The 16,693-nt window shown below is 40.3% G+C and overlaps 1 protein-coding gene across 2 annotated transcripts in view; it reads left to right on the top strand.

Moving 5' to 3' along the window:
• LOC143031823 (uncharacterized) overlaps window positions 1-16,693 on the top strand; it is an 88,915-nt gene that overhangs the window by 41,985 nt on the left and 30,237 nt on the right. For both annotated transcript variants that reach the window (XM_076196161.1, XM_076196153.1), the window contains exons 8-11: window positions 511-790; window positions 7,930-9,338; window positions 9,701-9,823; window positions 12,591-16,175. In XM_076196161.1, coding sequence (XP_076052276.1) covers window positions 511-790; window positions 7,930-9,338; window positions 9,701-9,823; window positions 12,591-16,175 — 5,397 coding nt within the window. The remainder of the gene's footprint in view (window positions 1-510; window positions 791-7,929; window positions 9,339-9,700; window positions 9,824-12,590; window positions 16,176-16,693) is intronic.

Raw genomic sequence — 16,693 nt, 5'->3', positions numbered from 1 at the left:
AAAGACATACTTGCCTTGTGCCAAAAACATTTTGCATATTTACTCTACTATGAAAATTTTAACCACACACCCTCTTTCTTTCCTATAGCCACACTGTTCTCCCCCAATTAATACATCTGTTCTTTTCCTAATTCTCTCAACACCCTTCCTTATGCCTTTCAAACTATACTTAACAAATTGATCTCTCTAAAACTACTACACTCATATTTGTCTCCTTTTCCTTTGTACAGTGGACCTATACATGCACTCTTTCAGTCCTCTGGCACATTCCCATACTGTAGGACATAGGTACACATTAAAAAAAACCTCACTAGCCAATCTACTGTAATTGTTCTTCCCTTTGTCAGACACTATTTGACACCCATCTAACCCAAATACCATACCAGTCTTCATCACTTTCAATGCTCTTTGTATCTCATCTTTCTCTATAGCCATATCACATTCTCTCTTTCTATGTATCTCACAACAGAGATGAGAAATAACATGAAGACCCATTCTCTTATGTTACAGTGTCTTCATCACCAGTAGCCTCAACTCATGTTTCAAGTATTTCTACTCGTCAACCAAAAACTGACATGCTTCATCAGTTTGTTTGCAACTTGAGCAACTCCTCACAAGGGGATAAATCAGATGATGTTTGTCAGAGGAATGCAGGGGGTGAGGACATAAGGAACAAGTCAGTCATGATGGTCCCTATGGCTGGTCAGAATTCTGAGGTGCGGGTTGAAATAATGGATGGACACCTTCACAAGAATGAGTTAACGTCTCTAGGAAAACCTTTTCACAACAGGTGTGTCTTCTGAATTATTCTCTTTACCATTCATTGAGAGTATGAAGTGTTTTTGGAGAAATGCTAATGTAATGGTGTTGGGGGATCTTATGAGATCAGTCAGTCAACATGCTGCCACAGGTCTCTCTTGCTGAAGACCCATGTCTCCTAGGTAACTGACAATAGTTAATGAATAGGTCCTTAGCTACTCTGGGAAGAAATATTGTGTTGTTTAGGGATTGTTAGTGTGGGGCATTATATGATGAAGCATTCATTGTCTCCTGTATGGTGGTTGCATTTAAGGCTGTGTGATTTTTCTATGTAGATGTGTAGTTTCTGTCTACATTATTAAGGTACTGATGTTGGAGAAGCAAAGCCTGAGCAGTGTCTTTTCTTTGCTGTTCCAGTGTATTTTCTGGTTTATACATACAATGCAACCTCAGAAGTATTGGGATTGTTTGGACACATGGAAAGAATGAGTGAAGAAGGATTAGTAAAAGAAGTGTGGAAGGCAGAGGTGGGAGGAGTGAATATGAGGGGGCATCCTAGGATGAGATGGATGGATGGGGTGAAAGGGGCATTACAAAAAAAAGGAATGTCTATGGAGGAAGGACGGGAGAGGACAGAAGATAGGGGTGAATGGAGAAGGGTTGTGTATGGATGATGCTGTAATGCATGAGGGGGAGTGGGTGGGAGATGGGGGGTGAGGAGGTATGTAAGAGAAAAAATTTGACGCAGCCCGAATGATCTTCTATGATATCCCTTTCATATTCTCTTTTTTCTTTCCTGCGTATGTTTATCCTTTAGTTTGTCATTTATATATCTGTAAAAGAGTTTCGGTTGATCCTTACATTTGTCTATGATATCCCTTTCATATTCTCTTTTTTCTTTCCTGCGTATGTTTACATATTCGTTTCTAATTTTTTTTATGTTTGCCATTTAGATGTTTTTCTGTCTTTCCATTTTTTCGAGGCTATCTCTCCTGGCTTTAGCCTCACTACATCTTTTGTTGAACCAACATTTTATATAAATCTCTTTTTGTTTATTTTTTGGTACATATTTGTTTTCCTTCTTTGTTTTTCCATATTTGTTTCCTCTTTAAAGAACCTATCCCAATTTGCGTTTTGGAAAAATTTCCTTAGTTTTACAAAGTCCGTTTTGTTGTTGTTTATCATTTCTATCTATGGTGTTTTATACTCCATTCTGTTTACAATATCTGGTTCAGAAGTTAATATTAGGTCTAGTTAAGATGGTTCATCATTTTTTCTATATCTAGTATTTTCCTTAACCCATTGTGTTAGAGTGTATTCAATGGTCATATCTAGTAGAATGTCGCTCCAAAGTTCTTCTCCTTTAACCATCATTTCTTCCCAAATTATGTCTTTTGCATTAAAATCACCCATAATTATTATGTTTCCACCCTCTTTCAGTAACTCGTTTAGCACCTTTATTGTTTATTCCCATAATTTGGAATGTTCGCTTTCTGACCACGCATGGGATTTTGGTGGTACATACACTACTACAAATTTTCTGCATTTCATCTTTTTGTTGGCAATTTTAATCATAATTACTTCTATGTTGTCTTGACCTTTAATAATCTTTGTCACATTTAAAACTTTTTTGGTCAATATCATGACACATCCTCCTTGCTTTTCAATTCTATTTTTCGCCCAGTGGTTATATAGACCATGACCCACTATGCTTGTTGATAGCGGTCCTTTCAATTTTGTCTCTACTATGCCCATGGGAGAGGGTGGTGGATGGAAGGGTGGTAGATAGAACATTAATAGACTATGTAGTGGTAGATAGGAGTATTGTAGGAAGAGTTAAGGATGTACATGTGCTAAGGAGAGAGGGTGGGGGAATATCAGATCATTTTTTGGTGGAAGATAAGTTGAGAGTGGAGGGTAGATGGAGAAAGAGGAAAAGGACAAAAGGTAGGGAGGTGCTTAGAATGAACTCTTAAAATGAAGAGGAAAAGGAGGAGTACAAGAAGCTGAGAGAGGAGTGGGAGGGAGTGAAGGATCGAGTAGAGCTAGGAGTGGAGGAGGAATGGGGATGGTTCAAGGAAGGAGTCACAAAGTGCAAAGATGGTGTGTGGAATAAGAAGGACAGGAGGAAATAGAAGGAAGGGGTGAATGGTGGGATGAGGAAACAAAGAAGGTTGTAGAAGAGAAGAAGGGAGCTTTCACAGATTGGCTACAAAATAGGACGAGGGAGTCATATGAGAGGTACAAAGAAAAGAAAAGAGAAGTAAAGCACAAGGTAAAGGAGGCAAAGAGGAGAGCAGATGTGAAATGGGGTAAGAGTATGACAGAAAATGTTGAAATTAATAAAAATATGTTTTGGAAAGAAATTAAGAGAGGAAGAAGAGGCGAATTAAGTAGAGAAGAAAATGTAAAAGGTGCAGATGGAGAGATGATAATGGAGGAGAAGGCAGTAAGGGGAAGATGGGCAGAATATTTTAGGGAGTTGCTGAATTTGAAGGAGGATAGGGAGGGAAAGATAGCTGCAGTGGGAAATGCTAAGAAAATGACTGTGATGAGTGAGGAAAATGGAGGAGAAATAAGGAAGGATGAACTGAAGGCAGTTGTTAACCCCTTCCATACGGTGCCGCACACGTAGGCGTCATGGGGAGCGAGTGTATTCGCGAGGCTGCCATATCGGCGTCTTGATTATATTTATTGTAGTCGCCCCTCCATAATGACATTCTTTCTAATTCTTTTGTAATCGCATTTTCTATGGTTATCAAAATTCATGGGTGAAGAGAGAACGATCGATATAAGCGGTGACTATATTTTATGATGCGAGTATTATTACGACACGTCGTACGGCTGGCATTGGCTGCTGCCACCGAGATCTAAGTCCATGACGCCTACGTGTGCGGCACCGTATGGAAGGGGTTAAGGTGATGAAAGCAGGTAAGGCACCTGGTCTGGATGGATGCCATGCAGAATGTCTAAAAAAAGGAGGTACAATGATGGTGGACTGGCTGGTGAGGTTATTTAATGTTTGCTGGAGAGAGGGTGGAGTGCCTGAGGACTGGAGGAGTGCCTGTATAGTTCCACTTTACAAGGGAAAAGGGGACAAGTGTGAGTGTAGTAGTTTCAGAGGGATTAGCCTGTTAAATGTAGTTGGAAAGGCTTATGGGAGGATCTTGATTGAGAGGATTAGGAGAGGAACAGAGGGAGTAATTGGTGAGGAAGAGTGTGGATTTAAGACAGGTAGAGGTTGTGTAGATCAGATTTTTGTGGTAAGATATGTGAGAAAGCTGTAGGCAAGGGGAAGGATGTTTTTTTGGCTTTTATGGATCTGGTTGTATATGGATGATGTTGTGACTGCATGAGGAGGAATGGGCGGGGAAGTGGGGGGTGGGGTAGTATGTGTGAGTAAATTTTGACGCAGCCCGAAGGGATTTCTCCCCGTCCTCGCCTTATATGCAAAGGGGGACGGAGAGGGGGGGTCGCCGATTAAATGAAGCGGCCTCGCTGTGGATGTACTGTGTCTTGCGACACTGCTTCTGACCCAAGGCGGTGGGCAGGGTGCAGGGATGACCCGTCATCCAGGAGGTGCTCAGATGAGAGGAAGGGTGGGAGGGGTGTGGAGTGTATTTAGGGATGAAATGGGTGGGAGTGTTTTTATGCCTTTCCCTTTTTGGCTACCTCCCTTGGAAGGGGGAAAAAGCCTTGGTATATGTATGTATGTATGTATAGATCTGGAAAAGGCTTACGACAGGGTAGACAGGAAGGCACTGTGTTTTGCAGATATACAGGATAGGAGGAAAGCTTCTAGGAGCTGTCAAGAGTTTTTACGAGAGTAATAGAGCATGTGTCAGGATTAGAAATGGAGAGAATGAGTGGTTCGAGGTAAAGGTGGGACTTCGTCAGGGATGCGTTATGTCGCCCTGGCTGTTCAACTTTTACATGGATGGGGTAGTGCGAGAGGTAAATGCAAGGGTGGTGGGTCAGGGATTGGAGATGGTTAAAGAAAATGGAGAAAAGTGGAAGGTGAGCCAGCTGTTGTTTGCGGATGACACCGTGCTTGTGGCAGGATTGAGGAAGTTGGTGACAGAGTTTGGGAGAGTATGTGAAAGAAGAAAGCTTAAGATAAATGTGGGTAAAAGTAAGGTGATGAGATGTACAAGGGGTGAAAGTGGCAGCAGACTGGAAGTGAGCATTAAGGGAGAGCGACTAGAGGAAGTGGATAGTTTTAGATACTTGGGTGCAAATGTGGCAGGAAAAGGTGGAGTGGAGGTGGAGGTAGAATGTAGATTGAGAGAAGCAAGTAAATGCCTTGGTGGATTAAAAAGTGTAATGAGGAATAGACATTTGGGAATGGATGCTAAAAGGAGACTGTATGAAGGAATGATTGTGCCAACAGCACTGTATGGGGCAGAAACATTGAACATAAGAGAGGAAGAAAGAAGGAGTTTGAATGTGTTTGAAATGAGGTGTCTGAGAAGTATGATGGGGGTTACTAGGCTAGATAGAGTGAGAAATGAGGAGGTGAGGAGAAGAACGGATGGAAAGGGAGTTGGGAGATAGGGTTGATGAAAGAATATTAGGATGGTTTGGACACATGGAAAGAATGAGTGAAGAAACACTATTAAAAGAGGTATAGAAAGCAGAAGTGGAGGGAGTGAACATGAGGGGACGTCCTAGGATGAGATGGATGGATGGGGTAAAGGGGGCTTTTGGGAAGAGGGGAATGTCTGTTGAGTAAGGGCGGGAGAGGACGGAAGATGGGTGAATGGAGGTTGGTTGTATGTGGATGATGTTGTGATACATGAAGTGGAATGGGTGGAGGGATGGGGGGTGAGGTAGTATGTGTGAACAAAATTTGATGCAGCCCGAAGGGATTTCTCTCCGTCTTCTCCTTTTGTGCATTGGGGGACAGAGACGGGGGGTTGCCAATTTAATGAAGTGGCCTTGCTATGGATGTGCTGTGTCTTGCGACACTGCCTCTGACCCAGGGCAGTGGACAAGGTGCAGGGATGACCCGTGATCCAGGAGGTGCTAAGATGGAAGGGAGGGTGGAGGGGAGTGGAGTGTATTTAGGGATGGAATGGGTGGGAATGATTTTATGCCTTTTTCTTTTTGACTACCTCCCTTGAAAGGGGGAAAAAGCCTTGGTATATGTATGTATGTATATATAAATGTATATGTATATATATATATATATGTATATGTATATGTATATGTATATGTATATATATATATATATATATATATACATACACTTAAAGAACTGGTACAGGACAGTTCTAAGAGGGAACAGCATAATGGAGTGAGTCATATTACAAAAGTAGCATTATTTCCTCTAGGAGTAGAGATTTAACTCTAACAGTGACAAAATAATGTTTGGCTCCAGTTCATAGGGATGCCCCAAAACAGTCCCTAAAGCATTTACCTAGTTGCATCTTATGGGAAGGGGAGCTTTGCTCATGGTGTCCTGTCTCTGTATCTCACAGTGTGTAAATTGTTCTTAAATTTGTGTATGGATTTTACACACACTATCATTTTGTCCAGTTTGTTCCATACATACTTTTTTTTCAGGTCTATTCTATAACGGTCTTTTTTTAGTTTCTTTTCATGCCCTCTTGTATTTCTTGCATCCCAATTTAGTAAGTCTTCTCTATCAAGGACTTCTGTACCTCTCATGATTCTATCTCCTCTTTCTCTTCTTTGGTCCAGGGTTGGTAACTCTAGTTTTGACAGTCTCTCTTTGTATGACAGTTCTGAAAGTGTGGGGACCATCTTTGTAGTTGCTCTTTGGATTCTTTCAATTTTCCTTATATTCTTTTTGATACTGGGTGACCATAGTGTCGCTGCATACTCCAGTCTTGGTCTCATCAGTATGACTAGTATTTTCTTCACCATCTGTGATGTGTAGGCTGAAGTAGTCTTATTTGTTCATTCATTCGTGGTTGTCAGGATTGAGTAGTATTATTAATGATTTCTGGAGTAATGCTTTTATTAGAAAAAATTCTGAGCCATTGCTCTAGTCTAAGTAGGACTGAGGTAGAGCAGTGGAAACTTCATCCCTTATAAGGGGTGAAGAAACCCTTTGTATATAAATAGGTAGTAGAGAATGAACATTTTTCAAGGAAGAAGTGCTAAAGTGCACAAATTGTAGGATGAGGAGGATGGGAGGAAACAGGAGAAACAGTGAATGGTGAAATGAAGTGTTAAGGGCAGTAGTGGCAGAAAAGAAGTGTGCATATTAGGAATTGTTGCAAAAAAGAAATGATGAAATATATGAGAAGTCCAGGAAGTATGATGGGTGTTACAAGGATGGATAGAATCAGAAATTAGGAAGTGAGGTGGAGAGTGGGGGTGTAGAAAGAGAGCTGGCAGGTAGGGTTGATAAAAGAATACAAGAATGGTTTGGGCATGTGGAAAAAAATTAATTTAGCCAAGTGTGGAAGGCAAAGTTGGAATGAAATTAAGGGGAAGAACAAGAATGGAATGGAGGGATGGATGAGATGAAGGGGGCCTTGCATAAAAAGGGAATGTATTGAGAATAAAAGGGAGAGGGCAAGAGAAAGGTATGAGTGGAAATTAACCATAAATGGATGATAAATTGATGTTACTTGAATGGATTTCATGTCTGCTCCTTGGATTCTTGAGTTGATAAAGAGGAGGGTTGCCATGTAATGAAGAGTGAAACAGTGGGTGTTTCATTCTATTGTTCCATATATCATTTTTTTTTTCTTCTTATAAGGGAGGTAGGGATTTCTATGATCAGGTCTCTAAATTCTAGAGTGAATAAGGGGGGAGGGTTGCCATGTAATGAAGTAGTGGGTGTTTCAGTCTATTCTATTCCATATAACAAAAGGTTTTTTTTTTTTTGATTTTTTTGGTTCCTTATAAGGGAGGTAGGGATTGCTCTTTTCAGGTCTCTAAATTTTTGAGTGAATAAGGTGGGAGGGTTGCCATGTAATGGAGCAGTGGAGGTAAACCAGCCTGCTGTTAGGCCCTACTGTGGAGGTATTGCTTGGTCTTGCTGAATTGTTTATGGTCTGGGTAGTGGGTAGAAGGCAGGAAGGATCCTTCATCCACAAGGAGCTTAAATAGAAGGGATGTCAAATGGGTTTTTAATAGATGTGGGGAAAGGGCTTTGTTGTATATGTATTTATACTGTTTTCATCTATCCATCAGGTCAGAAATGTTTATGAATCCATTGAATTCCAATACTGAAGGAAGTGGTCCATCTTCTTCACGTCCAAGGAGGACATGTGCTTCAAAGATGTATGCAACAAAGAATAAAACGACCAGGAAAAAGCGGCAAACTGCTGCTGAAAAAGAAGCTGAAAGGAAGCTAGGGGAAGACTTGATTAGAGAATTTGAAGAGTTTCAGTCAAAGCGACCAGATCGTGTTAGTGAGAGCGAAACTAGCCTTTTGGCAGACCAGGGTGGCTTGTGTTCATTTATTGAACATGTGGATATGCCCTCTCTAGACATCTCAGGTCCAAATGAAGCAGTTGAATGTGCAACAAAAAAAGATGATATATGTGAAACCAATGAACCACCTAAGAGTGATAAACAGGACTATCAAGGTGACAAAGCTGGAGTCCTTCAAAGTTCAGGATCTGAAGTTCATGCATCTCTAGGTATGTTAGAGGAGAGCAAAACTACTTTACCAGCTGAACAGGGGCCTTCACAGTGTGGGAACCAGACACCCACAGATGCTGCTTCATCAACATGTGGTGAGCAACTTTTGCAGAGCATTGAGTCCCAAGGTGTTCAAGTTGATCAGAGTGAATGTGAATTGGGTATAATGGGGCATGCAGGTGAAGGGCATGGAGAGACAGTTGCTGCATTGGAAGTAAAAATTTCAGCACAGAGTAATGAGTCAGGAAATGTTAATATTGGCCCCATGGTGCCTTTAAGTACTCAACAGGACAGTGGTAATTGTGTGAATGGCAGTAGCCCACACAATAAGGTTGACTTTAATTCAGACATTGGATTGCAGCCTGGGACTGTCAATCCAAAAGAAGTCACACAAGGAGAAGGAAATGATCCTCTCAATCTAAGTTCTCCCTCCCATGTACAAAGTGTAACTGTAAAAACTACTACTGTGCCTGGGATCAGTGATACTGGTTGCACAGATGTAATCCCTGACAGCATGAAAGGGAGTGCATCCCCATACACCTTGACTGAACTTGTCCCTATGACTCTTCAGCAGCAAGAAGCTTTTGAACAATTTCAGCAAGTTCAGACTGCACAGACATTCCACACTTTTCAACCTGCATCATATATAGTTAATACAGATGGCCCAAGTTGGACTCCTTATGTTCAAGGGGTTGTTGAGAGTGGTGGTGACAATTTGGAATCCCAGAGGAAGGAGGAAAATGATGATACTCACACTAGTGTCAATGCATCCCTGCCACAGGTAAATACGACAACAGAAGAGACACAGAATTGGGACAGCAGTACTGTTGTCCAAGACCAGCAGTCCACTCATGACACATCCAACTCGTCAAAAATCAAGTCATTGTATTTGATGTCAGTAGATGAAAATGGATTCATGAAGGAGGGACAGATTGTAGACATTCCACTTGTTGAAGGTTTGTATTAGTTTTCAGTCTGTTTGAATGGTATTAATATTTAACATTTCATGCAGTTGGAATGGTTTGTGATATTAATTTCATGCCCTCAGTAGGAGTCATTAATTTAATCATTTTGTACTAGAATGACAGCTAATGATTATACAAGTTTAATACCTAGATCCAGGAGGAGCCAAGAAAAGAGGAAGGGAGGGGTGGTGAATGGGAATGGAGTATGTGGGGGTGAAATGGGTGAAAGTGGATTTATGCCTTTGACTTTGGCTACTTCCCTTGTAAGGGGGAAAAAGGCCATTGGTATATGTATGTATGTATGTAATACCTAGATTATCTTTAATTCAGTGATATAACTTTTTGTTACACAGATGTTGCCCCAAAGATTACTGTGCTTCAGATCAAACCTCCATCATTTGCTGAAAACATGAGAAAATATGTTCCAATTCAGCCCAAACTTATGCCAGATCAGCATAATGGAAGTTCTTCTGCAGGTACTGTTTAATCTCTTAATCATATCTAAGCTTTTAATGTATTGAATTTTGAAAATTATTCCTTACCTGAGTGACTTATGGGTCTGCCAGGTGGTCATAGCCAGGGAGTTCAGGGTCCACTGCAAGAGACACTGGGGCCATTAGAATGATCGATTGTTAGAGTAAAGTCACTACTCACAAAGGAAAAATTAATTACTTTTGTGTCATTGCTGTCCCTTCTTGCTGCTGCCTTCTTGAACATGTTCTTTACCACTTCTATTATTGTACTGCTTCCTTCTCAGAACCCCTGTAGTAGGGGAAAGGGGAAACTGCTGCCACCATGTTTCTATGTGTGATGGTGAAAGAAAAAATAGGGTGAAGAGAGGGGACTACTGGAGGGATCCCTCAATATTTTTCCTGCAAAAAATCTAGGCATGAGAGGGCCTGAGAGGAGGACTCCAACTAGAATCCTAGTAATTGGATTGTTGTATGTGTGTATGGATGTGGTACAGATGAGGGCAAAAGGGTAGAAATTGGCAGTGTTTGTTATAAGAAAGTTGGATTTGTTAGCTTTGAAATGAAACTGAAAGGGAGGGGAGAGAAATAGTTTAGGGATGATGTAGTGGATAGTTTGTCAAGAGTGGCAAGAAGGCAAAGGAAGAGGAGCAGCATTGTTAGTAAGACATGAGATAGTTAAGTGCATGGTGGAATGAAGTGTCATTGAGGATGATATAGATAAAAGTGAGATTGGGATGGGAGATATTGGCAGTAGTAGAAGAGTAGTGGGGGCTGGAAGTAAATTGTAGAGTGAAGGAAGCAAGTAAATGTTTTGGAGGAAGGAACTGTGCCATGAGAAATAGATATCTAGGGATAGACATAGAGACGATTACAACAGTGTACAGTTAGAGACTTGGAATGTAAGGGATATAGATTCAGTTTAATGTCACAAACTCCCTCATCAATAGGCTAGGATTGTGCTCCTTACAGAGGACTTTATAGTGTGGAATTGAATGAATCATGGCCTTGGTTCAACTTGCCTGCAGCAGGGCTCAAACTGCTGTTGCCTCAACCTCTGTTGCAAGTAACAATGCTGTAACCTGATTGGTCAGTGAGTTACCAAGGGATATAGAAAGAGGAACTGTCAATGTATTTACCTAATTGTACCTTAGTTGGAAAGGCTTATGGGAGGATTTTAACTGAGAGGATTAGGAATAGAGGAAGTAATTGGTGAGGAGCAGTGTGGATTTAAAGAAGGTAGAAGATGAGTGGATCAAATATTTGTGGTAAGGCAGATTTGTGAGAAGGCTTTGGCAAAAGGTAAGGATGTTTTTTAGGCCAAATGTATTTGAAGAAGACTTATTAGGCATTGTGGGAGGTACTGCAGATATATGAAATTGGGAGAAAGCTGTTAGAGGCCGTCATGAGTTTTTATGAGAATAGTAGAGCCTGTGTTAGAATTGGAAATGGAGAGAGCAAGTGGTTTAAGAGAGTGTCACATCGCTTTATAGAGGTGGTGAAATAAAATTTTCAAATGTGTATTTAATGAACTTAGGTATAATTACCCCCTACATTAGTGTATAATAACCACCGTGATGGATTTGTTAAGTTAGCGAGTATAGCAAGCCACTTGGTTCTTTGCGAGGCTGAGCTGAGATGTGGGAGAAGTGACAGTGATCGGGTAGGAACGGAATAAACTGGGAGTATTTAAGTTGTTATTTTATTTTTTGTGTACACTCTGAAGAAGTCCTTTTAGAAAGAAACGTCAGTAATAAAACTACAACAGTTTTTGCCCTTCACCTTACCACCCTTCCACTCATATATACATATATATATTGTATATATATATACAATATATATATGTATACATATATATATATATATATATATACATATATATATATATTGTATATATATATATACATATATATATATATTGTATATATATATATACATATATATATATATATTGTATATAAGAGAGAAGGAGTTTGAATGTGTTTGAGATGAGGTGTCTGAGAAGTGTGATGGGGGTTACTAGGCTAGATAGAGTGAGAAATGAGGAAGTGAGGAGAACAGGGGTGGAAAGGGAGTTGGGAGATAGGGTTGATGAAATAGTATAAGGATGGTTTGGACACATGGAAAGAATGAGTGAAGAAAGACTAGTAAAAGAATTATGGAAGGCAGATGTGGAGGGAGTGAACATGAGGGGATGTCCTAGGATGAGATGGATGGATGGGGTGAAGGGGGCTTTGGGGAATGTCTGTTGAGGAAGGACGGGAGAGGACAGAAGATGGGTGAATGGAGAATGGTTGTATATGGATGGTGTTGTGATGCATAAGGTGGAATGGGTGGGGGGATGGGTTGTGAGGTAGTATGTGTGAGCAAAATTTGACGCAGCCCGAAGGGATTTCTCCCTGTCTTCTCTTTTTAGGCATGGGGGGACGGAGAGGGTGGGTTGCCGATTTAATGAAGAGGCCTTGCTATGGATGTGCTGTGACTTGTGACACAGCCTCTGACCCAGGGCAGTGGACAAGGTGCAGGGATGACCCGTCATCCAGGAGGTGCTAAGATGGAAGGGAGGGTGGAGGGGAGTGGAGTGTATTTAGGGATGGAATGGGTGGGAATGATTTTATGCCTTTTTCTTTTTGGCTACCTCCCTTGAAAGGGGGAAAAAGCCTTGGTATATGTATGTATGTATATAATGTGTATGTATAGATAGACCTCAAAGTATTTTTCTATAACATTGGCCTGTTACAGTTGATATTTATAACATTTTCTTTTGTTTCAGGAACCAGTACGGAGAACACATTGGATTCTGCAGGTAACTTTGTCCTTCCAAATAAAGTGAAAATGTCCATCCCTGGTCCAGCAAAGAAAGCAGCTAAAGTACCCAAGAAGGTCAAGATGAAACGAAAAACAAATAAAAAAACAGATGTGAATAATGACATTATTTCAAGAGCATTGTCCTTTGCCTTAAATTCTGTTACACCCAAGAAAGTATCACCCAAAGGGTCAGATAATGCCGCTGTAGAAGAGACTGCTGGGGCTGAAGCTGAAGCTGATTGCCATACTCAGGACAATTCTACAGTGGATGCAATTTCAACTGCAGTCTCCCCAAATATTGGTGAAAGTTCAACTCAAGAACTTCAGCAAAGCAAAGAAGTAATGGAAAAACAATTATATGAGACTAGTAGTTGCCATGAAGAAGATGAAAATGAAAAAGGGGAAGGGAGTAAAAAGAATGAAAGTTGTTTGTCAAATATGCAATTAAGTCCGGTGTTGAAGAAATTATTATCCCTATCACAAAAACTATCATCTGATGATTTAAAGGATGGAGTCTCAAAACACCGAAGTGCTGTGAAAGCCTCAAGTCCAGCACGACTACAAGTTTCAGCACGAAAATGCAGAAGTACTCCAAGCAGAAAGTCTGGTCAAGCACGAGCGGTCAGAGCACTGGACTTCAGCACACCATGTAAAAATAAAAGTCCATCAAGATCACCAAGTAAAGCTTCAGTTAATTTACAGTTTTCTCCCAAAACCCTTGGAAGTGTCAACACTCCAAGCAGAAGCAAGAAAGATCTGGTTGTTAAGAATACACCCACCAAAACTTTATCTCATAATGAAAGTACACAACATGAGACACAAGCTGAGGCATGTAGAAATAAAACACCTGTGAAGAAAACTCCTAAGAAAGTATTGACTGAGGAGTCAGAACATGAAACTCCAACAAAGAGAACACAATCAAAAAGAACAGTTAAAAAACTTAACCACAGCAAAATAGATGCAAAACATGCACAGAAAGGAAGTGAAGGATTGTCAAAAGTGTCAAATGTAAGTAGCTTGGTTCACAAAGGTAGGCATGTTAGTGTGGTGAAGGCTAGAATGAGCCCTGCCACAAAGAAAATTATTAATTCAAGGAATACAAGCTTGGCAATGATTCCTGAAGAAGTGGAATGCCAAACCAGCAGTACACATTTGTCTGCAGTTAACAAAAATGACCGTGAAGATGATGAAGAGAGTCTAGTACTGCAGATGGAGGAGGACAGTGAGGTAGCTTCCCAGAGTTGTAATTCAGAACTTCATGAGATGTCAGTGTGTGAGACATCATCAAATGAAGATGGAGTGCCACTTAAGAAAATAGAGAAAAAAACGGGAATGGAAATGACCCAAGAAACACCATTGAAAATGTTTGATAGCATTAAAAATATTGATTTACGACCTGTGTTTGATACTCCAGTGATATGCTCTCCAAGTGACCAGTGTGGGCTAGGGAATAATGATCTTAACACACCGGTAATCCTTAATATGCAGCAAGATTTTGAGACCAGCAAAACCCCAAGACTGAAAGATTATCCTCAGGGTCCATATTCAAACAGTTCAGTTGCCACCTCATACTACCTTCCATCTGAGCGCTCCATCACTGATTCTGATGGCATGACATCACCAAGGTTGATTATGGATGACCATAGTATTGACAATTCTCCAGTGGCAGTAGCTGTACAGCAACTCTCAGATGTTAATTCAGATACTTCTCCAAAGAAAAGGACTTCTCCCAGTAAAAAATATACCAGTTCCGGCAGAGTTATGGGGAAGGCTATTGAACAAGAACTTGACAAGCTTTTTAAAAATACCACCCAGCAGCCAGTGCAGAAAGAAACTAAAAGTCAAGAGGGATCGCATGGGAAACAGACTAAGAAGAGAAGAGCTCCATCTGTTAATTATCTTAACATATCAGAATCAACATGCTCAGAGGATGAATTGGAGCCCACACAGTCAGGATCTGCCAAAGTAAGGAATAAAGCAAAATCATCACCATCAGAACTGAATGACAGTAGAAACAGAACAAGACTAAGGAAAAGGAATTTGCTAAGGAATGATAAAGACAAGCACATTTCTCAAGAAGGAGGAAAGGTACCAAAGAGTTGTAGTGAGCAAGTTAATTCAAAATGTTTAGGTAAAGTCTCAAAGCAGAATCTGGAGGAAGATAGGGGTTCAGTGCAAAGTTGTCATGAACAAGATGTAGAGGGTGGAACTTCTTGTAATACCACTAGTCCTAAAAAAACTGTTGGGGATGGCAAAAAAGGCAAGAGTGTTGGGGATATGCATTCAAGAACTGAAAGTGGGAAGAAAAATAGGTATATTTCCCCAAAAAAATCTCCTACAAAAAAGAATTTTGTTGATGTCTTTGGCTCAGATGTAAGTACATCTGATGGAGAATGTGAAACAGTACCAGAGAATGCAGTGTGTACTAAGAGTAAGGTAGTTACAAACCATATAGAGAATAAAACCAAAATAATCACAGATGTTGAAGACATGACTGAAAATTTGGAAGTTAAGATTTCAGGTCATTGTTCAGATGACTCTTATTCTTCTTCAAAGGAAAATGATGAAAAAGTGAATGCAGTGGATGAGGAAGAGAAACTCGAAACGGAGTGCAGTCATAGTAAAACAGAAGCTGATATAAAGGAAAAGCCAAGGAGGTCAAACAGAAAATTTGTTCAGACCAAATTTCTTAACATGCAATCTGGAATTACAACAAGGTCCAAATGTAAAAATACATCAGGTATTGTTTTGAAGGAAGTCAGTATTGAAGTAGTTGCTTCTTCAAAGGATTTGGAAGATCAGAATGAGAAAAACTCTGCCCAACAGAAAGAATTAATTTCGTCAAAATTGAAGCAAACCCCAAGCACATTGGAAGGTGTGGGTGGTGAAAGGAAAGGGAAAGTGACCTCAGGAAAATCAACCAGACGGAGAGAGTTACAAATAAAGGACAAGCAAGAAAGAGACATACCAGCCAAGGACATAGTTGAAGGTGATGAGGAGAGTTGTGCTGAAAGTTCTTCTGAAAGCTCTCTTGTTCCATCTGGTAGTACTAAAAGTAAAGTTTCACCTTTTACTTTATGGGGATCAAATGTAAGATGTAAAGACAAATCCTACTTATCTTCAAGCCCCACAAAGTCATACACTGAAGATCTTAGTGATAGATGGTTAAAGTGTTTAGGTAGCAAAAAATCAAGACACAGTGAAAAGGCATTGAAGAAAGACATTATGCAAAACCTACCAGATGGAAATGAATGGTGGTGGAAAATGATAGAAAATGATGAATCACTAGTTATGCCAGAAAATGATGATTTAGTTGTAGTACATAGTGATAAGAAGAAGAAGAAAAAGAAGAAAAGGAAGAAAGAAAAAAGTAAGAAGAAGAAAGGCTGTGCTAGGTTGATAAATTATAAAACGAGTCCCATATTTAAAGGTGGCACACCACGGCACCATATCAGAGACGATGGGTATGGTGAAATGGTTAACATTACACCAAGTTCACGAAGACGAAGAAGGTTTGCTGAGGATGGCCAGAAAACACCATCAACCACAGGTATGTTTGAGAATCAATATTATATTTTATAAGATTCAAGATTTTTTTTTTTTTTAACTTAGTGTATATTTACCTAGTTACGGAGCTAAAGGGTAGAATAGGAGATAAGCTGAGAGATGGAGCAATACAGAGGTATGGGGTGGAATGAAGAAACTGTAGCAGATATGTTGAAGATGTGTAATGAAAGGGAAATGATGATAGGGAACACTGTTTAAGAAGGAAGATGAGCATAAAGTATATGTAGGTCATTGGTTGGTGGAAAAGTAGTCAGGTGTATTAACCTCTTCACTCCGGGGCACATTGCACGTCTGGCAGCATTAGCTGCCCAACGTGCGATGTTGCGTCATAATAATCGCATTATAAAAAATAAAGTCAGTGCTCAATCGTTCGTTCTATTTCACCCGTGAATTTTGATAACCACAGAAAATATGATGAAGCCAGTTTAGAGAGAATGGAGGTTAAGTAGGTACGACTACAATAAATATAATCAAGATGCCGACGTCGGCATCATCGCGTAC

Source organism: Oratosquilla oratoria, chromosome 1, assembly GCF_046742065.1.
Source record: "Oratosquilla oratoria isolate Oo_2021 chromosome 1, ASM4674206v1, whole genome shotgun sequence".
In the NCBI taxonomy this organism is placed as follows: domain Eukaryota; kingdom Metazoa; phylum Arthropoda; class Malacostraca; order Stomatopoda; family Squillidae; genus Oratosquilla; species Oratosquilla oratoria.
The sequence above is the reverse complement of the archived record's forward strand: the minus strand, read 5'-3'. Positions and strand labels throughout refer to the sequence as shown.